This window comes from Engraulis encrasicolus, chromosome 10, assembly GCF_034702125.1.
Source record: "Engraulis encrasicolus isolate BLACKSEA-1 chromosome 10, IST_EnEncr_1.0, whole genome shotgun sequence".
In the NCBI taxonomy this organism is placed as follows: Eukaryota; Metazoa; Chordata; class Actinopteri; order Clupeiformes; family Engraulidae; genus Engraulis; species Engraulis encrasicolus.
In genome coordinates this window covers 7,338,678-7,363,248 of record NC_085866.1, presented here as the reverse complement: position 1 = coordinate 7,363,248, position 24,571 = coordinate 7,338,678, and the positions used below count along the sequence as shown (strand labels likewise).

At 43.9% G+C, this 24,571-nt stretch overlaps 2 protein-coding genes across 4 annotated transcripts; both read right to left on the bottom strand.

Annotated features, from left to right (window-relative positions):
• Positions 1 to 138: 138 nt before the first annotated feature.
• tktb (transketolase b) lies at positions 139 to 14,944 on the bottom strand. Its single transcript, XM_063207973.1, has 14 exons — positions 14,711 to 14,944; positions 12,546 to 12,663; positions 12,147 to 12,260; positions 11,368 to 11,465; positions 10,558 to 10,749; positions 8,950 to 9,077; positions 7,054 to 7,250; positions 6,282 to 6,446; positions 4,345 to 4,501; positions 3,417 to 3,547; positions 3,207 to 3,290; positions 2,909 to 3,005; positions 2,409 to 2,528; positions 139 to 1,247 (listed from the first exon to the last, which is right to left on the bottom strand). Exons 1-14 carry the CDS (start codon positions 14,812 to 14,814, stop codon positions 1,075 to 1,077), a joined length of 1,878 nt encoding a protein of 625 aa, XP_063064043.1. The 5' UTR covers positions 14,815 to 14,944; the 3' UTR covers positions 139 to 1,074.
• Positions 14,945 to 15,916: 972 nt separating this feature from the next.
• Positions 15,917 to 24,571, bottom strand: lrrc23 (leucine rich repeat containing 23). Of its 3 annotated transcripts, none has more exons than XM_063209563.1 (8): positions 24,470 to 24,571; positions 23,972 to 24,107; positions 23,711 to 23,820; positions 23,335 to 23,594; positions 22,151 to 22,281; positions 21,087 to 21,223; positions 19,660 to 19,864; positions 15,917 to 16,161 (listed from the first exon to the last, which is right to left on the bottom strand). In XM_063209563.1, exons 2-8 carry the CDS (start codon positions 24,074 to 24,076, stop codon positions 16,120 to 16,122), a joined length of 990 nt encoding a protein of 329 aa, XP_063065633.1. In that variant the 5' UTR covers positions 24,077 to 24,107; positions 24,470 to 24,571; the 3' UTR covers positions 15,917 to 16,119. The 3 variants fall into 3 exon arrangements, with proteins under 3 accessions (XP_063065633.1, XP_063065635.1, XP_063065634.1); XM_063209565.1 differs by lacking the exon at positions 24,470 to 24,571 and adding an exon at positions 24,347 to 24,463 and having other exon boundaries at positions 23,972 to 24,093; XM_063209564.1 differs by lacking the exon at positions 24,470 to 24,571 and adding an exon at positions 24,347 to 24,462.

The following is a 24,571-nucleotide window of genomic DNA, read 5'->3' as shown; positions in this document are numbered from 1 at the left end:
TAACACTTCATTTATTTTTTCCTTTTACTTCAGGTCATTTTTTGTTTAGCATTGTTGTTGAGCTAACTGTTAAGCACATTGAGCTAATGTCTTGTATGAATTGTGCTATACAAATACAGTTACAGAACACAAAAATGCTTGAATTTCAACCAAGTCAGTATTTATTTATTACAGCAAAGGCAGTGCAAACTAGTTTTTTCCCCTTCTCCAAACTGATGAGGCACCGTTCGTTAGTAACACAAGTCATTTCTGGCATGTTAAGTATTATTTGACCCAGTACACCACTGTTCATTGCAGTCTTACCATCACACAGAGGTTTGCGAGTAAGTCTTTCCGCTACAAAAACACTACTCAGGGAACAAATAGTATGCATCAAGGCCAACTTACAAAACATCCATGAAGTTATTATTAGAAGACAGACAGACATACAAAAAGGAATGAGGGGAAAACATTGGAATGGCATGCGGGACTTAGTCAATTGCAGCTCATTTTCAAAATTCACAATGAATTTTAACTACTGTAATACGGGCAAGGGAGGCAAGATATTAAGCCTTCATTATGAAATGTCTTGTGAAAACAAGGGCACTGTTTTTTTTTCCTCGTTTGGATAACTACACCTTGCCAGACATGAGGATGTTGAGCCCAGCGTCAAGCTTTTCAAAAGGAACCTTCAAGTGGAATGACTGAAAAAACAGACAAAATCACGGCAAAGAAATGCCTACAGTATTTCGTGAGGTCTTCAAAACAATACAAAAGCAAATAAGAACTGAAAATTAAGACAACTTAAGTCCATTGAGAGTACAAAGGAATGTTTTGACGATGTAATAAAAAACAAAAAAGGCGTGATCAGGTACTATCTAAACTCAAGTCTAAACATCTGTTGGGGTTGACCTGCTGCTGTGAGTGACTTTGTTGGTTGGTGAGTGAGCGTTGGAGCCAGGCTCTCATTTGTTAGTCTATGCACCGCAACGTTGAAGGGACTTCATGATATAGAGAAAGAGAGAGAGTGGACGAGAAGCAGAGTGGGTGATGAGGTCTTCTTGACGATGCCGGCCGTCGTCCGTTGCCGCTTCTTCAGTTGGCGAAGGTGCCCTTGACTGCGGCCACGATGCTCTTGGCGCTGATGCCAAACATGTCCAGCAGCTCCTGCGGCTTGCCGCTCTGGGGCACGCGGCTCACCGACAGGCTCTGCACCACAATGCCCGGCTCGCCTGCCACGGCTGCCAACACGGCCTCGCCCAGACCACCTGTGGGACGGACACGCACGCACACACAGGCAGGCAGCACAGATGGCACACAGTGAGTAAATAAAGATGGGGCAGAAAAAAAAAAAAAAAAAAAATCCTCCACACTCACTCGCGCACACACACACGCGCTCCAGACATGCAGGCTAGACAAGGCAAAAGAGGACTGCTGGCTCTTAAACACCCTCGTAATGTTTATCCAAGCAGCACAGGTGCAAAAAACGACGCAGACGCAAGGAATACCAAGAAACAAACTGCTGCAAAGGGTTATAAAAATTCCTGACTGAACAGATCAGCTGTTGTTCCCTTCCCACTACGTAAATTGGCCAAATCCAACCAAATGCTACAAGGTTGCTAAGCTGAACAAAAAAACCCAGCACAAAACACTACCTTTGCGCATTCAAGCATATTTTCTCACAAAACCAACATGCCTATTCGAATACACAACCACCACCATAATGTTTACAATGTTTGTTACAATGTTTCCAGCAGCACCCGCCATCAAAGAGAGCACATTGGCTCCATTTCATAGTCCAACCTCCCATCCCCTCCTTATGCTGATGGGCCTCAAGCTGTGAGGTAAGGTTGACTACTAAAGCTTTACTGAATATCTTGCAAAAGCTCAATCAAAAGGTAATCTTCTCATTTGAAATTGGGATGCTGAATGGGGAGAAGACCCCCAAAAGTTGTTGTGCTTACTAGGCTGACGGCAGGGAAAATTGTATAAGGCCACAAGCACAAGGTCATACATTAAGACGAAAAGAAGCAATAACCAACCAAGCACTGACATGGAACCCACAGGGAAAAAGAAAAAGAGGCAGACCAAGAACCTCCTGGAGAAGAACTGTGGAGCAGGAAATGAAAGAAAAAGGGCTATCATGGCAACAACTGGAGCGGAGGGCCCAAGACAGGAGAGGATGGAGGACATTCGTCAATGGCCTATGTTCCTATGGGAATTTAAAGGCCTAAGTAAGTAAGTAAGTAAGTACAAGCACAAGGCGAGGACGGGAGGTTTAATGATGATATTGACCCACTGAGCCCCCAGAGGGGTATACTAAGAAGCCGGTACTCCAGGCTCTTCTATTATTAGAAGATTTCCCTCTTAACCTGGTCTACTCCTGAACCAGCTTCTTAGTATAGGCCCCAGTAGTGTGAGGTCCTTACCCTCTTTGTAGTGATCCTCCACGGTGATGATCCTGCCGCCGGTGGCCCTGGCACTGGACACGATGGTCTGAGCATCCAGGGGCTTGATGGTGAAGGGGTCGATCACACGGATGTTCACTCCTGTAACAACAAAACCAGTATTAATCAACCACCCACAAACAACTTAAGTTTTTAAGTCTTCAAGTTGACCCCAGGAAGAGTAGCTGATATGTCTCATCAGCTAATGGGGATCCTAATAAAATATCAAATATCAAGTTAAAGGCGGATATGATTATATCCATAGAAATACTTGGCAGTGGTTGAGTGGATATACACCATGTGTTAAGCATTAGATAAGATATACATGATTAGAAGCTATGGAATAATTTCATTATTGTGTCAAGGTAAACCAAATTAGTCTTCTATATTTTTAAGATCAAGTTTAGTAAATGTGGGGGACAGCAGTGCAGTCACAGACAGTGTGCAGTTCCTGCTTTTTTCCACCAGAGGGAGCTACTAACCTTCTCCAGCCAGCTGCTCAGCAGCAGCGAGTGTTTCATGCAAAGTAATTCCAGCTCCGATCACAGTCACGCGGTCACTGTCGGACTGGCGCACCACCTAGTGTCCAACCGGAGACATTACACCAGTCAAGCAAGTACAGTCATCCAGGAAGTTCCAGAGCCATTCTTAACGTCTCCGCATTCCAGGAATTTACACACCCTGTCTATTGTATTACAAAGGTAATGAATAGGGCATCATTTCCAGCCAATAGCTGTGGCTGTGAAAATACGTGGCTTGGCTTGATGCCAGGTTTCTTACCTTTGCGTGTCCAATCTCAAACTTCTCGTCTGGTGGGTAGATAACGGCTGTCTCAGGGCGGCTGGTGCGGATGAAGCAGATTCCCTGGGGAACGAGAGGCAAGCAGAGCAGAGTAAGCATCCAGACTCACCCAAAAAACCTTGGGTTGCATACTGATACATTGACAACAAAAAGGTGCGTGGGAAAGTAGTTTTATCTGGGAGCGCAGACCTTGGTGTTGGAGGACAGCTCCAGAGCACGCTCAGTGGATACGCCGTCACTGGGGTAGAACACGGTGCATGTTGGGATGGCACGGAACATTGCCAGGTCTTCCAAGGCCATCTGAGAGGGTCCATCCTCACCTGTGATTTTTAAAAAAGGCATTCAAAGATATGTTAGCAGGACCATCTCCATATATTTAACAACAACAAAATCTCCATGTATTCAGCAAAGACTGACTTGGCTGCATTGTACAGTAGAATAGGATTTCAGTGAAGTCCACTTTTTTCTCCCTCAGTTGGAGAATTTAACAAAGGGTCCTAAAATAATTTTCAAACTGGCAGTCTTCTGCGCAAAGCAAAAACAGGGGACACATGTTGTATGGCTTAACTTGCCAAACGTGCTGCTCCCTTGCACGGGTGAGGCATAAAAGCCATTTTGTTTTGTGCACCGACAATGGGTCTTGGGAGTTTCCCAGGTGGCCTTTCACTTTCAAACACATGGACCTGCTAAGATGCAGCTTACTAGTGGTGCCAACAATGATCGATTCGGTGATGCAATCCAATGCGGGGCATGGACGATCCAATTCAATGTGGCAAGTTCCAGAATCGATTTGGCATTTCTTTTAAGTTTCAATTACTTCCATGAATATTTCAGGAGCAAATGAATGTTAAATTAAATAAAAGCACTTCAAAACACTGCAAGACTGATACAGACAGTCAGATACTGACCAACAATTTATTGGCTGTTTTCTGTATTGCCTCATCATGACTGATTAAACATTTGCTTTGCTTTCAGTAGAAATGTAATGCATTACAATGCATTGTAGAATTGAATCAGATCGGATCGAATCGCATAGAATCGGATCGAATCGCTACCTCCCGAATCGTGATCGAATCTGATCGTGAGGGCAGTGCCAATACACACCACTACAGCTTACCGATTGAGACGCCGCAGTGGGAGCCGGCCAAGTTGACGTTAGACTGGGAGATGGCGGCCATGCGGATCTGGTCGTAGGCGCGCGAGAAGAAGGCCGCGAAGGTGCTGGCGAACGCCACCGTGCGGTCACGCGTGGCACAGCCAATGGCAACACTGACCTGAAAAGATTAGAAGGGGCCATTTTAGGCATTCTGAAGTTAATGACCGAAGTGTGAGTAATTAGTATTCATGTGGATAAATGCATACTTAACCCTCTGAGGTCTAAGGCCTTTCAGAGGCTTTTAGGCTGCTTGCACCACCCTGACATTTTCAAGTATTTTCATTTCATATATATATATTTGGAACCTGGAAGGTCTGAGGTTTCTAATGGTGTGACTTATATGTTCCAATGACAAAAACTCAGAGTTACAGATTTGTTTTTGGAGACAAGTTGCCCTCTGAAGGGCACTCGGACCTCAGAGGGTTAAGGCATTCTATTGAGCATTTCCAAACACACTCCTTCAGCCACTGTGAAACATTCAATCTCCAAATAGACAGTGCAAACATTCCTACTGATGGCCAGAGACCTAAAAATCTCTTTGCACTTTGAGCTCTTCCTTTTGACATTTGGGGGTTAACCCCTTAATGCAGAGCCTTGGTTACAACTGACACCAAAATGGTAATGACCAAGTCTTAGTCGGTTACCTAAGGCTACTTGCATCGTCATAGCTATGGACCTTGTCAGCCATGTTGCCATGATGTAGTTGAGTGTTTTCAGCAAAGAGTGAATAGGCCCATTGAGGCTACTGACTCCAGTTTCACATGGATTAATGCATGCTGAAGATGCCAAAAAGTAGGCCTATCACTGCAGCAAATTCGGTTATACATTTTAAAACACTCCCTTCAGGCACTGTGAAACGTTCTGCCGCCAAATTCACAGTGAAAACATTCCTACTGATGGCCAGAAGCCTAAAAAACTGTAGGCCAATCAAGGAAGAGCTCAAAGTGCAAAGTATAGTATGGGGAAGTTGGGAGTAGAGCCACCCCTTCAAGTGTGGGAAGCCCACGCGTTGAGCAACCGCCTCTGGTGAACAGGGTGAGTACAGGGACCTCGTGTCAGTGGGTTAACAGACGCTAATGCTGCAGACTTCACAGCAGATTACAGTTTAACAGAGAAGGTCAGATACCTTTGGAGTGCCCCAGGCACATAAATATTACCAACACTCCGCCCTCAGTAAACACTTGTTGCATAACCGCTTCATTCATTTATTACATGTGGCGCCAAAAACCTTCTTGCCACTGCCACATTACTACTTTTGGTATGGCAGAAGAAAGATCAGGCCAACCGCTACAAAGCTGAATGTTTACTACTTCGAATAATTTTGTGGCATTTTCATTTTAAAAAGGGCTCTACCCATTTACTTTACTGAGTATATTAAATTAAGGAATACTCTTGCACCCTTTTTGGTACACAAAAATTTGCCAGGGAAGACCTCATTTAATTTGGAACACACACAAAAGGGTTGTGTGCTGTGAACCACACCATCATAGCAAAGTCAACTAAGGGAGACTTGCATGATTTGACAGCCATTGCCATGTCATGACCTTGGAATCAAAGAAAAGGGGTGCAACACTGAGGAAGGCACACGCCGAAACACATCTGTGCACAAAAATAAAAGAAGAAAAAATTGATGCAAGGTGCGCCCCCCTTTTCTTTGATTCTAAGTATTTATTTGGGACAGCACCCTTAAAAGTTATCAAGAAACCTGAGTGAAGCCTGCTACCTACTTGATCATGTCATGACCTTGGTCATTGAGGCTAAGGAGAGAAAAAAAAAAAAAAAGACACGCCACACTAACACACTGCACTTAAGCACATGCCTACATGCCTTTTGCGAGCTACAGCCAGAACCCAAGTTCAAGAGGATTCTACTACTGCATGCACACACGTCTTCCTTACCATGTTTTGCTCGGCGATGAAGCACTCGATGAAGCGGTCGGGGTGGGCCTTCTTGAACATGTCTGAGAAGGTGGAGTTCTTTGTGTCCCCGTCCAGAGCCACCACCCTGGGGCTGCCCTGCCCCAGCTTGGCCAGCGCCACGCCATAGGCCTTCCGGGTGGCCACCTAAGGACCACACGGTATGGGACGGCAGACAGGTAAGCGCTCAAGTGTGAAAGAAGCAATAGACAGCACTGGCCTACAAAGCAAGAATGCAGTAACTGCATTGTTGTTGCAAACGAGTGATTGCTATTTTAATGACAAATATATGACAATATAGTTAACTACAATGGTTTATCTGCCAAAAAAAGGTAATGAAACTGCCACATGTCAATGATCTAGCTAAAACTACTGGAGAACATCAGATCATTTTACTATTAAATTATTTCGCTCAGATCAGGGCTCTACCTAGTTACTGTGTTCTTGCTTTGTAGGGCAGAACACTCTTCAGAGTTTTACCTGATTTTCTGCACTTTCTACCCAGATAAAGTAAATCAAATGGGCTACTTCATATACCTAAAAACAGATGCATAAAGCATTAAGTGTGAGGATGACTGCAGAATTATTTGGGGAAAAAAATATAGTAAAAAGAGCAACTGGCCCAGTTAATATACCTAAATGCTAATGCAGATGGACATCACGTGTGAAGACGCATGCATTTAAAAAAAAAAAATTGCTGCTAAAAAAAAAACAAACAAAAAAAATTTTTTTTTTAGAAAATATACCCAGTCACCTTATCTCCCAGTTTGTATGCGGGGGGCGAGGGGAGGCGTATGGCGGAGTAGTCGACTGCCTGGGCGTCCTCCTGGGGGGCCTCTGGGGTCAGCGTCTTGTTGGGCGACTGGATCTGGGCCTGCAGCTCCTTCAGCAGGGCGTCCACGCGGTCCTTGGGGATCGGCTTACCGTGCCAGTTATCCATGTCCTCGATGCCTACTCAACATAGAGTAAGCAAAGAAAAGTGTTTATATAGCATTTATTGTGCAAAGAAATGCATTTATATAGCATGTATTGTGCACTTCACACAAATTAGTAGTGAACATCCCTCAATGGAAATATCAGCAAACACAAAATAGCATTTATATGTCCGGTATTTATATAGCCTACACCATAAAGGCAGTCAAGTGCTGTGCTGTGCTGTGTATGGCGCACTGATTACATACCAAAACATAGTGCCCACTGCCCAAAGTGCACAAGTGCGCCATTTGAGGCACAGACAATGTCTTTACAGTAGCAGGATAGCTTGTGATAGTGTATATGTTGAATTTCTTTCTTTTATTAAAAAGTACAAAACCTGCTGTGCAATAAGACCATGTGGGATTGCAGACAGTGCGCTGGTGAATCCCTGTACTACAACACAGGAAACCAGAAGGAGAAGTGAATGACCACAAGGCCACGATTACATTACCAAGGGGACCTGGCCAACAGCAACACTGCATTATTAGGTTTGGTTATTTCCCTGCAGACAGCGATAGTCTGCTTGAAATACTGGCATGCCATGCAAAGGATAAGGGAACCGGCAAGCAACACGATATTTAGTTGCTTTCAGGGCTTGACGACAACTTTTTTGCACACCGGCCACTGTGTCTAGTGGTTTTACAGAGTCACTATAGCCCTTCTGCTAGATTTTGTAGTCTTTATGAATATGATTGTAGTTGCATCAATTGTTTGTATTTAAATGCAGTGATTTGTCACACCAAAGCAGTAGTTACCTGCCAAAGAGGCTAGTGAGACTGAAATTGTGACTAGACACTGCAATGTTTTACCAGTATTTGGTCGGTTGGCAGCAAGGCATTGTGGGAGGGTTTGACCTACATTACAACCTGCTGCATTGTAGGTGCTACAGTAACCATTGATGGTGTAAATTTATTCCTTTGTGTCTGCTCTCATTCTGTGCACAATGACATGTAGCCGTTTGCGACTGGTCGAGCCGTGTGGTCGAGCCGTGTGCGAACTCTACTTGCTTCATCTACCGTCATGACCAGTGCCCTCAATACATTACATCCAGGACTCCAAATTAACACCTGCCAACTGGCCAAATGCTGGTGAAAATGTAACTTGTCTGGTAGAAAATAAGACTTATTTGCCATTTGACCCTTTGGTGAGTGTGTGTTTAGCCAGTAATATTAACATATATTAGCCACTTTGGCTGGTGATGAATAAAGTTAGTTTAAAGCCCTGATTATATCCACTTCAAAATGGAGAAAATTAAAAATTTAGGGGGTTGAGAAAAACAAAAAAAAACAAACAAAAAAACCCTATCTGTATGCACATCAAACCTTCTTATACAAATTTCGAACTACAATCCAGTATGGCAGCGCCCAGGGCCTATCCTTAAGTTCTTAGAAAAGGCCCCAGGTAAATATCGGGGAGCATTTGTAGAGTTCAGATGCAAAACCCCCTAACTCCATTTCTGAAGACCTGCACTTCTATATTTTTAGAACCCCGTTGTTGGTTTGGTTTACATTTATGTACTTGATAATACATATAAATAGTTATATTACATAAATACATTTTAAAAAATACGCAATTTTGATAGCTTTGTATTAAATAAAAATGAATGAAGATTATTTTCTGAAAAGGCACTTAGGGGGGTTTGCATCTGAACTCTTCATTTTGTTTTCCAACCCACCGGTGAGGCCTTTGCCCTTGAATGTTTTGGCCACGATGGCGGTGGGCTTCCCTTTGACCTGCTGAGCTTGCCAGAAGGCCTTGCACAGCTCCTCCACATCATGACCATCCACCACATACGTGTTGAACCTGCACACAGGAAGGACACACAGGAAAATATTAACACAACTCTGAAGAAGGCGTAGGGACGCTGAAAGGTTAGGCAGGTGTTAGCACATAATCAATACTTAAAAACTAAGCTGCAGTGTGATCCACTGATGTTTGTTCCACTTTGACACACCTGCAAGATAAGCGATAATGTGTAGAGTCCCAATTGAACTGGGAAAACATTACCTACAAGTTGCAAGGCTAGCCGCCACAAGTGCAAAGTCATGATTACACAGGGTAGCCGGCATGGCAAAGTCATGATTACACAGGCTACGCAGCATGGCAAAGTCATGATGACACAGGCTACGCTGCATGACTTAGCAGGGAGATTCAGTTTCCAGTCAAAGAGCATGTTGGCTCAAAACCCAGAGGGGGCGGGGACTGGAGAGCAGTGTGGTGGATGAATACGCAGTCACAACAGGTGAATCAAGTAGACACCTCCCTGCGTCCACAAAAGTCATGCCACAATTAATAGGTTGTGAGTTACACGTTTTATTCTCCATGTAGTGCATTATGCAGTGAATGAGTTAGTGTGTTACAATAATCCAAATCAGAAAAAGAAACAGGGGGAGCCGCTCAAAATATGCATTCATTACAAAGTATGTGGATTAACATAATTAACCCGCTTATCACTAGCCAATTAGGTTATCAGATATTAAATATATAAATAATTTTCTTAGCTAAATGACACATGTGCACCATCTTGGACAGTTCCACTAACCACTTCCAGTAGGTTAATTTAGTCAGGTTTCTCACTTAATCTTGGCCGCGTTGGTGATGGTGCGCTGCTGCGCAGTCTGCACAGCACGCATGAACAGTGCCATTTCTTTGCATTCTGGTGAGACTTTTCTTTTTTTTTCTTTTTTTTTTATGCCTTTATTTGATAGGACAGTCTGAGATGGTGACAGGAAGCGAGTGGGACAGAGAGAAGCGGTGGAATCGGGAAATGACCCCGGCCGGACTCGAACCGGGGTCCTCGTGGGCATGAAAGCCCAAATGTGGGGGGCTTAGCGCGCTGCGCCACAGCGCCCCCCTGATGAGACTTTTCTGACCAGAATGCATCATCATAATTTCGCCATGTGCGCATACGTGCTGCGCAGTAATAATGAGTCATCACAAACGCTCCCCTTGTTCTTGGACTAGTACCAAAAATACTGAATCAAACCAAGATATCGCAAAACATGACCACTCAATGCAAAAGCGTGTGCTCAAGTTGGGTCTCCTAAGGGGGCGTTGTCCCCTACTACTACTTCTCTTTTTGAGGTGTTTGCGCAAGACGTGCGCTATCGCCATCTACAGCGCTAAGGAGACTTCATTGATTCTCAACCTCAGGACTCCGAAGGTCTCCTAACTGACGGTCTCCTAAAGAGGCGTTCACCCGACATAAAGTGGATACCGGAAAAGAAACAAAATGACGCTTCTTGTTAGATCCAGCTTCTTAGCTAGTACCGTGGCCACGTACCCGAATGCCTCGCAGCGTTTCCTGTAGGTGTCCATGTCGTGCTGCAGGGGGGCGGCCTCGCTCTGGCCCAGCCGGTTGACGTCCAGGATGGCCACCAGGTTATCCAGCTTGTAGTAGGAGGCGAAGGCCATGGCCTCCCACACCGCCCCCTCCGAACACTCGCCGTCTCCCATCATGCAGTACACACGGTAGCTGGCCAAGCACACAAGAGAGAGCGAGAGCGAGAGCGTGAGAGAGACAGAGACAGAGACAGAGAGAAGGTCAGGGTCACACGCTGACACAATCACTTTTGCACAAGAGTTTGTATAGCAACACGACCACCGACCCACCCTAAACAAGTCAGCTGGTTTGAGGCTGTGGCACTGAAAAAGATGTGGAAATCGTTTTTACTTCAACTCTTTTTGAATGCTGAAAAGATTTGTTGGGACCCTTAGCGCTGTATATTTACACCTGCAGATCAAGCTTACATCATGTTACATTAACAGAGAGAACACAAAACAAGTTTTGGTTGATAGTTGCAGAGCCTCACTATTCTCTTAAAGTTCTGATATTGGGAAATATTAGAAACCAGACACGTCGGAAATTTCCCTTTCAACAAGCAACACATTTTCAAAGAGCGTTTCAAAGAGTGCAACAACTATAGGCAGTAGCTGATCAGCTTCAACCTCCCCATTTGTACTGTAAGGCTTAAAACAGCTTTGGGCATAAGCTACAAAATCTTATGCAAGTCACCCTACAGTATTGGCCAGACTGGAGAATGTGGGTCACAGATGCACTGCAGGCGAGGCGGTGCCTGTGCTCTAATAATACCTGGCTTTGTCAAAGTGCTTGCCGGTGTAGGCCATGCCACAGGCTGCCCCTAGACCCTGACCCAGGGAACCGGTGGCCACGTCCACAAACTCCAGTTTCTGATGGGAATGGAAAAAACACAATCAATACACACAACAGGTCAAATTAAATGACCAGACTGCTTACTTTTGAACACCTCCAATTTGAAAGGGAATCATATTAAACCCTCTTCATTATGTGCCTTGGTATCACAAAACCTTACTTTCTTCAGAGCCTATTACCATGGACCTTTTATATGCAACGCCATACACCTTAGACTCAGTACATCTGCACAGGGCAAGTAGCATTCGGCAAAGATATAAAAACTTACACCCCACTGTTTTCTATGGAAACAGGTACGGTAGTCATTTTTCCTGTTTTGCTTCAATACAGAACTTAAGGTAACTGAATAAGGCTAATTAGCATCACACATAGGAGTGTTCTAAATGAGTTTGACTGATAAGCAAGGCTAAGATAATTCATTGTAAACCAAGCAACAGCACAGTCTAGCCTCATTACTTTGGAAAGTTAATATACGACACCACGTGGGTACACCATTAGGCAATTTACTTCTCATTAAAACTCAAACTTCTCACGTTTACATCTTAGAGCAGACAAGACCAGATAAAAAGTCATGTCACACAAAGTATTCCCATGTTTATCACACCAAAACTTGAGTCACTAGAGATTATGCAACCCATGCTACTGTACTGACAAGACAGCTAAGGTGGGGGGTGGGGGTAGTGCACATCTGTACTCACAGGGGTGGGATGGCCCTCCAGCTCACAGTCCAGCTTGCGGAGGTTCAGGAGTTCAGACTCCTTGACGAAGCCGGCCTCAGCCCAGGCAGCGTAGAGAATAGGAGCCGCATGGCCCTGGAATGCATCAACACATGTCATACAACATTCTACTACACTGTACATTTCAGACAAAGACAATGGTTTGCATTCATTGATTCTTTGGAATTGCTTTTTTTAAATCATCCTGGTTACTTGCTGTGCAAGAGAAACAATGCAGGGCCTGTACGGTCAAAGTGGCCTTAAAACTATAAAAATGTTTGAAAATGGAACTCAAAAATGCAAGAAATGGGACCCAGCGTGGAAGTCAGTAGAAGTCCCAACCACTGACTTGTTATACAAGTCAGTGGTCCCAACCCTCACCTTGGACATGACAAAGCGATCGTTGCAGCAGTTGCGTGGGTCATCGGCCTTGTAGCGCATGGTGTGGAAGAAGAGCACTGACATGAGCTCTGCTGCACTGCAGCAAGAGGTGGGGTGTCTACGGAGAGGCAACACACACGTCGGTTAGTAGTAGAAAGGAAAAAAAGAGTCTGGTGCCACACAGAAGTCCATTTTCAGTAATTTATTTTATCAGAGCAAATCAGACTAACGTTTCGACATGCATTTTCATCAGCGCACATTTCCTTTGTTACACACACATCGGTCAGTCTGGAGGCAAGGTAATAATCAGTGCCACTTGCAACATTGTTGCATTGCATTATTAGCAGTTTTAAGTAACACCACAGGTCTTGCTCCAAGTCTTTGGTGAAGCAAATACAGAAGTCGGGAACACACACAGGCGACTGGCCCATATACAACCAGGAGACCACAAAATATCAGTTAGACACCGTGATAAATCATCTTGGCACTGTACTACTGACCAGTTTATTGTAATGTACTCAGGTACCATGCACCGTGTTAGGTCATTGGTCCTTGCCGATAACTTAATTTCTATAATATTATCCGTCAATAAACGTTGACTAAGACATTAGACCAGACGGAACACTCAACTATGCACGTGCCTCAAAAGATTTGTTAAGAGACCTCAAACCACCTTCCACTTTTGAAATCAGTTTTTGTGCATCTGAGAAGTGCACAAACCTGCAATTCAGGATGGTTACCAATTGGTCACCAGAGCATGCGGTTTCACACATTTGTTAAGTTACAAAATGAGCATGTAGAACAGACACATCCCCCAACATGTGCCCATCCTATTTACTATGAGTTATGTGAGCACACTTCTGAAATCTGAAAACTTCAGAATCACATGCACTTGAACTTCAGTCACAAGCTGTTAATTCAGTTTCACACATTTCAAAGCGTGCAAGTTTATGTTATACTCAATCATGGTTTCCTAAATTTACCCCCTTCCTCCTCCTTTCAGAAACAAGTGGGCTGAAAACACAAAACAAAGACAGTAAAGACAAGGAAGTGCAGTAGGCTACTGCAAGAGTACAATAAGACAATAGTTGCACTCGCATTGCTGGGAGATGACCCTGAACTTGAAAAAAAATGAAATCAATAGACCGGGTTGATGTTGCTTCCTCGTGGGCGTTCGAAGGAAGTTTGCACTAACAGGTTCTTAACATTATCGTGTTCATTTTTCTCCTCACTCATCTTTCATCAAGATAGTTGTCCAAGTAGCTCTACAAGGAAGTGAGATGACATTTACACGTTTGGCAATGGCAAGGAATGACCGGGAATACAATATGCAGTCTATACTGTTCATGCGTCAGAGCTTTCCACACCTGTGTGACAAAGTAGCATTCAGGAAGAAATGCACCGTCTGTGGTTGTTCCGAGCAGAACGGAGCGTGTTATGAAATCAACCTCTTGCGATGCAAAGTAAAAAGCCATGGATGTGACAACGTCCGCTTTCTTGACTGGTCAAGACCTCTTCTGCCATCATCAATTAGCACCACTTTGAAATCACATGGGCAAAGTTTATAAATTAACAGGGATCGACTGCTGCGACTTTAAACCATCAAACATGAAGAGGACCACGAGACCACTGACCTCTCCCATGTGACATGAATATGGAGAGAGCAAAGATTGGTGAAAGTATTTGAAGCGGCTACATAGCTAATAGTTGCTAGCAGCCCCTTGTGTAGAAAGTCTCGGCGCAAAAGTCAGGCACAGGGATATATGAGCAATATAAATGTGTCCAAGTTCATTCATTTAGCACGAGTCTGGCTAGGTATCATTTTGGGGCTGATAGACCGAGCTTCACGCCAGCGTCGTCCAGACAATGCATGATGACACAGCTCATTGAAATCATTCATCGAACCTCATGAACCGTAATTAACGTGAAATATGTAGAGTGATTTGAACAATATCAGCAAAACGCTTAACAAACAGCAGGAAACAGTCTGGATAAAAAGAAAACGCTTTCGCCTCCTCGGTCATTTCATTGCGCGCATGTGCTATTTTGCACGTGCACTTCATTTAGAACATTTCAGCACTTAACCGATTTGTTCTTGTTAAAATAAAGAAGCTTTGCATGGGAAGAAAGTTAACGTTACAAAGCAACAATGCAGAATAACTTACCCAGAGTTTGATGCGCATGTTGCCTTGATTGAATTGATTCTCAGTTTATTGGCGATGTCCTTCAGCCCTTGCAGGGTTTTCTCGTCTGGTTTGTGATAGCTCATTTTTGATATGTTACAGATTAACTTATGCGGCTTGCTGTTAGAAGCGTTGGAAATCTGCTTTCGGTCCTACTGCAAAGGCCTGTCAGACACGCACTCCCTCCAACGCGTTTTTGGCGAAGGGACAGCGTGTGCAGAACGCATGCTCGGTTTTGAGCGGAATTTGGCCCAGCCCACTGACTCCATTCATTGGATGGTATGCTTATGGGAAGATGTCGGTAGATTTCAGCTAATAAAGGATCAAAGAACATGGCATGAAATGGCCACTTTGCTGATATAGTGCAGTCAGGAACAATTTGTTAATATATATATTTTTTTCAAACAGTGTACCACTTGTAATGATCATTCTTTTATTTTGCATTTAATACTCATTTAATGGATTATTATTGTGTAACAGGATCCTCATTGTAATAATCAGTTTTGACTGATGGAATATTATAAGTATTTTAAACTAGGCTACATATAATCAAATCCCACATTTTTAAATGACGTGCTGTGCCTTTAAATGTGAAACTGAGAAAGCAGAAAGCAGTGCCAACCAGGAAGAGGCAGATTTTGCTCTCTCATTCTTACAAGGTAGAAGCTGGCTGTGACGCATGGGAAAATCCTTATGTCTATCCCCTTTGCTTTACTGTATTTACTGTATTAACTCAAAATCACACGTCTGATGACATTGTATTTCGCCTGATACAGAAATCCATGCACAGGCAGCTAACCCATCCACTAACAGAAAACCTTTATTTCATAGAGTTCAATGAAGCTTGGCATACATTAAAATATCAATATCGCCTGCAAATGTTTTCAGCATCCTGCCAGTAACACACCCACCTATGGTTGTAAAGTATCACACCTATACCGACTGTACTGTATTACATCTATTGTCAATAGCACTGTTGAAAAAAAAAAAAAAACATTAAAAACTGGTCAGGCTTGTCCAGAGATGCCCTGGAATTCTCATACCACATCAACATAACCAAAACCATGCACCTTTTTTCAATCCCTTGCATTCTCTCCTCGGTTCAAATTTAATGTGCTAAAGTTCCCTACAATAATGAAATGTTTACAAATCCATACATCACAGAAAACATTTAATTAAATGCTCGTATTCATCTGTACATACAACATTTATTAAAAAAATAAATACGTTCATCAAAAATGGGTAAACGTTGTATGCACATTCAATGGGTAACTGTCATACAGCCTCATACGCAGCACCATGGCTCCATTGGCATCTATGAGGCTCTGGAATGGACAGATACAAGGGTGTTCTGCACACACTGCAAAGACGGCCGAATGATGGTGCTGTTTTCAATCTTTGGGTTCTTCGCCGTCACCAAATCCTGCCAAATCCTGGGGAGGGGGAGAAAGATGATTAAGCGTAACAACTAAACATAGTAGATAGATAGTTGACATAATCAAATGACAAGACTTCATTGAATTCACTCATTGACAAGACTTCATTAAAGTCTTCATCCAAAAACCCTGGGCATAAGAGGGAAGTAACCAACTGCAGGTTGGCCACAAACTATGAGGAAGTGATGGCCTTCTTATGTCCAAATGAGTTGGTATGAGTTATGCTGTCAGAAAACTCTGCTCTGGAGTGTCCAGCCGACACCCTTCATACAACAAATACAGTACTTCTGGTGTATAATACAATTATACTGTACATGCAACTTTCCACACTCAGCTCTGTTAATTAAATATGTTTTTTTTGGTCTTTTAGACTTTATTATGGACGGCAGGGCTAATTAACTATGTTAACTGGCATCAGTTCCAGAAGCTTAAAGGGACAGTTTGGTCAATTTCAACATGCAGTTGTAATGCTCACACTACCCTGGACTTGTCAGGGCCTGAGATTTTTTTTTCTTCTTCTTCAGCCGTTTCCGAGATCCTGGTCATTGTAATGGGGGCAGCTCTTCGTTTACATTTCAAAAAAACATATTTATTTATTCCCAAAAACATCCAAAAGGTTATAAAACATCAGCAGACAACTAGCAAACAGCAGTACCTTTTGGGAAAATATTTGTAGTTGGCCTACGTTTCATTTTTTAAAAATGTAAACAAACGCTGCCGCCATTAGAATTACTCATATCTCGGAAAGGGCTGAGCCGAAAAATGTGGCATCACCAGGTACTGACAAGTCAAGGGTAGCGTGAGCAATACAACTGCATGTTGAAATTGACCAAACTGTCCCTTTAAGGGTGCAAGTCAAACTAGTTCCTCCTGCCTTTTCCTGTTGCCCGTGGCCTCCTGACGCAACATTTGGTGGAATTGAAGAGTTTCATTGCAAAAGGGTGTGTGTGTCCATTTTAGAACATTTTAAGAAATTGACATTTTTGTATTAGGTATTCCATTCCATTGCATTGCATTGCATTGCAAAATGCATTAACATAATGCTCTCAAAATATTTGAATGGCAAGAATTCACACATAGACGATAGGTCTTCTGAACAGTCAATACAATTCAAGTAAAACATGGTGGATACACTTTCATTTTGCAATGGAACTCTTCAATTGAATATTAAACTTTAATTCAATATCTCGCAAAAGCACAATTCAAAAGTCATTATATAATTTGCAATGGGGATGTTGAATGGGGAAAAGCCTCTGCCTAGGTTGTCAGCAGGGTTTTCTCCAGGGAGGCAGGGGAACATGGAGACAAGAGGCCACAAGTAACAGGAATGGACAGGAGGCACTTTTGACCTCCATCCTGAGTGTTTCTAATGTTTCACCCCCATGGCGATACCATTTGTCTCAATAAAAAGAGAAAAGGTCCGCTTCAACCAGGATTTTTTACTCCCACTGATTTTTTTCTGTGACGTTTCAGGTGAAAACCCTTCTTCAGACTACACATCTGAAGGACGTAGCCTTGTATCTGGTCATATGTTTGTCCTGCTCCCAGGTCAGACGTTTGGATGTGCGAGAAGCTTTAAGCTACTACCAGAGAGAGTAGAGAGAGAGAGGTTCCATTGGCCCATTGTTTCCGGGTTCTATAGACGGTTTCATGGAACGTTTACAGTCAAAACAAAAACAAGGCATGAACATTCTATGGCCCTAACTTAATTTCCGGTACACTTCCGCAAACAATACACTGCATCGGATCAACACAGCTACACAAGCGCGGTATTTCACTTGAGAGTGGCACAGAAAATGAAAAATAAATGTTGTTTTCCATTTTTATGACAGCAATCACCCATAGGGGGGCACTACGCGTCCATTTTTGGGGTAGCCTAGATGTAAAAACTTCACGATCGTATTAATCATATTAATGTAGCCTCACATAGCCTCAATGTAAAGGAAAGCAGTGATGGCACTTTGGCAACATTGGTCGGGTGATGGTGTGCCTAAAAATACGGCAGCATAAAATTATGTAGAATTACAGTTTGTGTTTGTTGTAGGAATTAGGGACTTAGTTGGGCTTGCATCTGCCTACACGGTTACAGGTTAATTTAGTAAATGTAGTCGCAACGATTCCTTCAAGTTCTGAACAGTAGCTGTTACTACTAAACTTCTTGGGACAAGGACGACGAAATACCCAAACTGTCATCTGCTGAAGAAAAGGATAAACGGCCGGATTGTATTTATTTTGGACAATTCAGCAGACGTCCTTGATGTCGAGGTTAATAGCAATGCTAACACAGGATACGACTGACTGATTAGCACTGGCTTGGCTGCTACGTCAAAATGTGGATTATATCGACAAAATTACGAGATGTGCCGGGGTCAAGAAAAGTTTTAAGGTAAGGCAAGTTTAATACAGTAGTCAGGGACGTCTGCATGGTTGAACAGGGTTTTGTTTTTTGTTGTGCTGTGTATGCTTTGAGTCAAGTTGCTGGCTTGAACTCACATGTTGTCATTAGCTGGTTGTGACTCGTCACTCGTGTACAGGGTGTTTTTAAGCAAATATTGAATGTCCGTGACCACATGGTTACCTGATTTTAGGTAAAATAGCCTACTCTGGTATTTGGTGGAAAAGAGGTTTCGTCTGTCTGTCTGTTTATCTGTCGCTGCCACTGATACACAGGTGGTCCTTTCAGATTGAATCAAAAGGCAGCCTCACACAGGCACGAATGCACGACAGTACCTGTAACATCCTGGTTCGCGCTCGAAAGAGAAAATACTGCAAAGTATGAATGCTATCTTCAAGCGCTTACAAAGTTGGCTATTTTCACGAAAACGTACACCCCAAGGTTTCTAGCCTACTGTAGGCTAGGTTTGTTATGGTCTGTCCAGTAAAGTGAAATAACGTCCCCGTTTTAAAAAAAAAATAGTGCACAAATTCATATTAGACCATTGCAATAAACACATATCATAAATGGTTCACGCTCGCACGACAATGTGTCCCGTTTTTTTTTTTTTTTAAATCACGAAATGTGGCAACCTGCTTTGGTAAGATATGCAGACTGGGCATCATGTAGGCCTACACATTAATTATCCGCGTCACGTTTGTCAGCGGATTGGTACCAGAAGTGAAGTTGCACCCTACCGCAGAACAAAAAAAATAAAACGCATTTTTTTCACCAATATTAAAACCGTTTGTTATATTGGCAGTGTCGACAGATTCCAGCCTACCAAAACATTAGTAGACCGGAAGTTTACTTCGGGCCATATTATGTCACCAAGCAACAAGCAAACGTTCCATGAAACCGTCTATTATTGGGGGGGAAATCCCCCTTTAGGCAGACCTAGGCAGACCTGAAGACTGTTCTATTCAATGCTAGGAGCATTATGACACTCCCCTTTAGGCAGACTGGAACCTGGTCATGTTAGGTGCCCATAGAAACCTATTATGTTGGCATATCTCTAAACTTAAAGAATCTCTGCTGCTACTGTACTACAAGTATGGTACCTTTTGCCTCTCCAAGGCGTCGGCCTTCTCCTCGTCCCTGACGGGGTCCTTATCCAGCCGCTCCAGTAGGGGGAGCTGTGACAGCACGTACAGCCTGTAGTCGTCCACCTCCCCCACCGGGTTCTCCGCCAGCACCAGGGCACGCAGGGTGTCCGCCACCGCCGTCAGACTGTTCAGCGCACTCAGGTCGAAAATCAGGTTACCCCTTTAAAAGGAGAAGAGGACACAAGAGGATACACAGGAGTCTTTGATTAGGAAGTACACGTACACCTGATGTGTACGATCATATACAACTCATCTCCGGGGCACACAAAAGGTGTCCGCCACCACCGTCAGACTGTTCAGCGCACTCAGGTTACGCCTAAAAGATAATGGACTGCATTTATATATCGCCTTTCCACGCCTACGAGCACTCAAAGCGCTTTACATTTTATGCCTCATACTCACATTCTCACACTGTTGGCAGTGGCTGCCACGCAGGGCAGGTACCACCTTGCCACCAGAAGAAACTTGGATTAAGTATCTGAAGGACACATCGATGGGGTCAGGAAGAGTACATGGACAGAATGGACAGAATGGAGTCTTTGATTAAGAAGTACACCAGGAGTGCGTTTTAATATGCGACCTTGCCTCCTTCCCTTGCCTCCTCCACTTGCTTCTCGTCATGATGACATCACTGACAACAGCATTATATTTCAATATCTTGCAAAAGCTCAATTGTAGAGTCTTTTTCTCATTTGCAATTGGGATGGTGAATGAAAAACAGTCCCTCAGAAGTTGTTGTGGCTAGGCTGACAGCTGGGAAACTTTATCGTTTTCTCCACGGAGGAGGGGCCAGGAGGCGGGACGAGGAGACAAGCGCAAGTGGAGGAGGCAAGGTCGCATATTAAGACGCACTCCAGATCTGTGCGATCACATACAACTTATCTCATTAACTCCCCTTCAAAGATGAACATTCATTGCAGGGGTGTCAAACATAAGGCTTGTGGGCCGGATGCTGGTTCCAGAAGGTTGCAGGTTCGAGCCCCGCTCTGCCTGACCCAATAAATGTGTCCTTAAGCAAAATACTTAACCCCAAGTTGCTCCTGGTGGCAGGGTGGTGCCCTGCATGGCAGCCACTGCCACCGGTGTGTGAATGAGTGTGAACAGGTGAATGTGAGGCATAGAATGTGAAGCGCTTTGAGTGGAAAAGCGCTATACAGCCGTCTCCAAAAGTGTTGTCGCCTATCCATCTGTTTGAAATAACAGCTACAGCTACAGAAGTCACTCAGATGAAAGCTACAACCCTCCCGAATGATAACGTGTACAAAAATACATTGAGTGACTTCTGAAGCCAAGTGATTAATTGAAAGTCAGGTTATTAGCTGTTATTCCAAACTAACTCTTTTGGAGACGGGTGTATACAAATGCAGTTATGTGAGCATTACCTGACGTTCAGGTACTGCAGAGCCTTCAGGCCGGAGTTGATGCCATCTAGATTCTTCAGCTGGTTGTCCCGGAGATGGAGGGTGGTCAGACGCTCCAGCTTGTGGAGACCCTCCAGCTTCTTGATGCCATTCTGGGCCTGAAGGTAAACAAGTACAAGTCAAACTAGATGGTAAATGGACTGCATTTATATAGCGCCTTTCTACTCCTTCGAGCACTAAAAGCACTTTACATTGTATGCCTCACATTCACCCATTTACACACCAATGGCAGTGGCTGCCACACAGGGTACTACCCCGCCACCAGGAGCAACTTGGGGTTAAGTATCTTGCTCAAGGACACAACGACGGGGTCAGGCCGAGCTGGAGTCAAACAAGTCAAACTAGTATCCTCCGTCCTTTAGGGCAGCGATTAGGGTGTCAGACTTGTAGCCCAAAGGTTGCTGGCTCGACTCCTGGCCCAGGTTGGTGGGGGGAGTAATTAACCAGTGCTCTCCCCCATCCTCCTCCATGACTGAGGGGTGGGGGGGAGTAATTAACCAGTGCTCTCCCCCATCCTCCTCCATGACTGAGGTAACCTGAGCATGGTACCATCTCGACGCACTGGTACCTTTTGGGAGCCATTGGGGGCTGCCCCCTTGCACTGGTGAGGCATACATGCAGTTTCATTGTGTGCTGTGGGGTGCTGTGTCACAATGACAATGGTATTTGGAGTTTCCCAGGTGGGCATTCACTTCACTTTCCTGTTGCTTGTGGCCAGAGGTGGAGAACGCAAAAAACTACATTTTTTGCTCCAGCCAATTCAAGGAACCACACCAGTTGATCCTAATTACAACATCCCTTAAGCCAGGTTGATGAGCTAATTGGTCAGATCACCTCTGTTGAGAACAAAGGCAGAAGGAAAACCTAAGAAAGACTTTAACTCTGTCAGTCCAGTCCCCCCCACCCCAACTGAAATTGAAGCAAAATAAGCTGAATTGTCAGAAAAAATTATGTTGGGGGGAAAGGATGGTGACTGTAAACTTTTGACCGGTACTGTATGTTTTACTTTTTTTTTAACTTTTTACCATGTAAAGTCGTCGTAGATTGGGCAAATACAGTCCATCTGTGCTCTCCAGACGATTTCCTCTCAGTTCAAGACAGACCAGGTTGCTCAGTTGGTGGCACTGGAGACCTCTGATAGAATGAATGCCGTTACCTGCAACCGCAGCAGAATCATTTGATTAAAAACAACAACAACAAAAAAACAATGTTGTGTTCATTACAGAGCGGCCCTTACAAAACCGTATGCCAGGCCATGGGGCGCCAGTACTCATCCTAGGGATGCACAGATAAAAAAAATTCACTTCCGATCCGATCCCGATATCTAAATTTGGATATCTGCCGATACCGATATCACTCCGATCCTATACCAAAACCATATATATGCATGGGTTTCAACTTGAGGTAGGCCCAAGTAGACTATTTAGTCAGAAAAGGAAGTCAGAAGAACAGGAAAATAAATAAATAATGAATTATGTCGATATCTGGACCCGAAACCGATACACCGATACCGATATCCCATCCCTACCTCATCCAGTACGTTTGTTTTGGGGTTTAATGAATAGGCTGCTTGTAGTTACTATCCCTCTCAGCTCTTTACTCTTGTACTGTGGTATTAAAATCAACCATACGTATAATAATGTGCTAATAGACTGCTATGTCATGTGTTCAAACTGGAGCGTTTCCTTCATCTGCGGGAAAACCAGCTGAAGAATCTAGATGGCATCAACTAAGGCCTCAAGGCTCTGCAGTACCTGAACATCAGGTAAACTAATGCTCACATGTAATACTCAATCCTGTTCTGGTGACATCAGTGTGCTTATAACTTCAAAGTCTGATTGAGAAAAAAAAAACAAATTCACTCAGGGCTACTGACAGCCTTGGGCTCGGGACATTACCATCTGAAAAGCCCCCCACCAACAAATACAATATACTGAGGAATTTCTGGACCCCATCCCTCCCTGGGCCTGGAACGGAACTGACCCGTTTGTCTGCCCTGACCTGCCTGTCAGCCTGTGTGATGGAGTGACCATCACTAGGGTTGTGGATGTGTTCTGACTGTCACGCAAACAAGCCTTTCTCTTTGGTGTAGCGGTCATCAGAGCCCCAGTTAACTACCCCGAGAAGGTCCGGGTTCGAGTCCCAGCTGGGCAACTCTACTCCCCTTCGCTACAGGCTGCCTGGCTCCCCTGATTCCACAAGCACTAACCAATCAGGTTGAGCGTCTCCAGGGCGGGGAAACTGAGGCCCTCGAGGTCCGTGAGGCGGTTCTTGGCGAGGCTGAACCACTGCAGGTAGTGGAGGGGCTGCAGCCTCCCCCTCAGCGTCTTCACCTGGTTCCCATCCAACTTCAGCCAGAGCAGCTGGGTGAGGGCAGCCAGCGGCGTCAGGTCTGTCAGGTGGTTATTGGACAGGTCTATGAAGCGCAGGTGCACAAAGGACTCCAGGATACTGATGTCGGTCAGGCCTCTACATAAGGAATAGAAAGGGACAACAGACTATTTCGACATATCCTTGAATGGATGGACGTCAAATGTAATTTGGGTGATGAATAATATATTATATTATATTATGATGAGACTCACCTATCTACTAGTTCAAGTTTAACAAAGGCATGTGACATGCCATTTCCTGTGCGGCATAACAAAGACAGTCCTTCTTTAATCATGTCTTGATTGAGTTCACACCTAGGGAACTGAATGAAGTGAAGAGGAAAAGATGAAAAAGTCGGAGAATCTTTCTCACTCTCTCTCACACACACACACACACACACACACACACACACACACAAACTCAGAGGATGTCATGTTACAGACAGTTTTTTTTCAGAAAGTGACCAAGGTTACCTTATATTCCTGTTCAGACTTTTGTTCCTCCTGTACATTCAAATCTTTAGCTCCATCCTCTTCTGAATCATCCAATCTGTAATCCTCATCCTCTAGATCGGACATTATCAAGCCTTGCTATCCTAGGTTGTTTTGCCTAGATATGTAACACAAAACCATTTTCAGATCAGAATATAAACGGTAAATATTGCGTGCATGAATATGGTTTAGACCAAATAAACCTCACAACGTATGATTTATGAATGCTGCCTCCAGAAATGTAGGTACATGTGCTTAGTAAGCTTAGGCCTTCAGTCAGACAAATGTTTACAAAATTGGGCTAACGCTATTCCTTGCTAGCATACAAACTCATGCAAGAAATTAATGTATCCAGACCTTGTAAACTTAACCTGGATACAACTGATCCGGACGATGGTTAAACGGAATGTTATCTTTAATTAAAAAAAAAAAATCAGTTAAAACACAAAATAAACAAACGGGGGAAAAAGGCAAACTCACAGGCTTTGCTAGCCAACTCCTTTCGCACGGGTTTGTGTACAGCAGTTCCCATGGGAACAGCCGCTACCCAGACAGTACACGCCCACTTGTCAACTGCAGGTT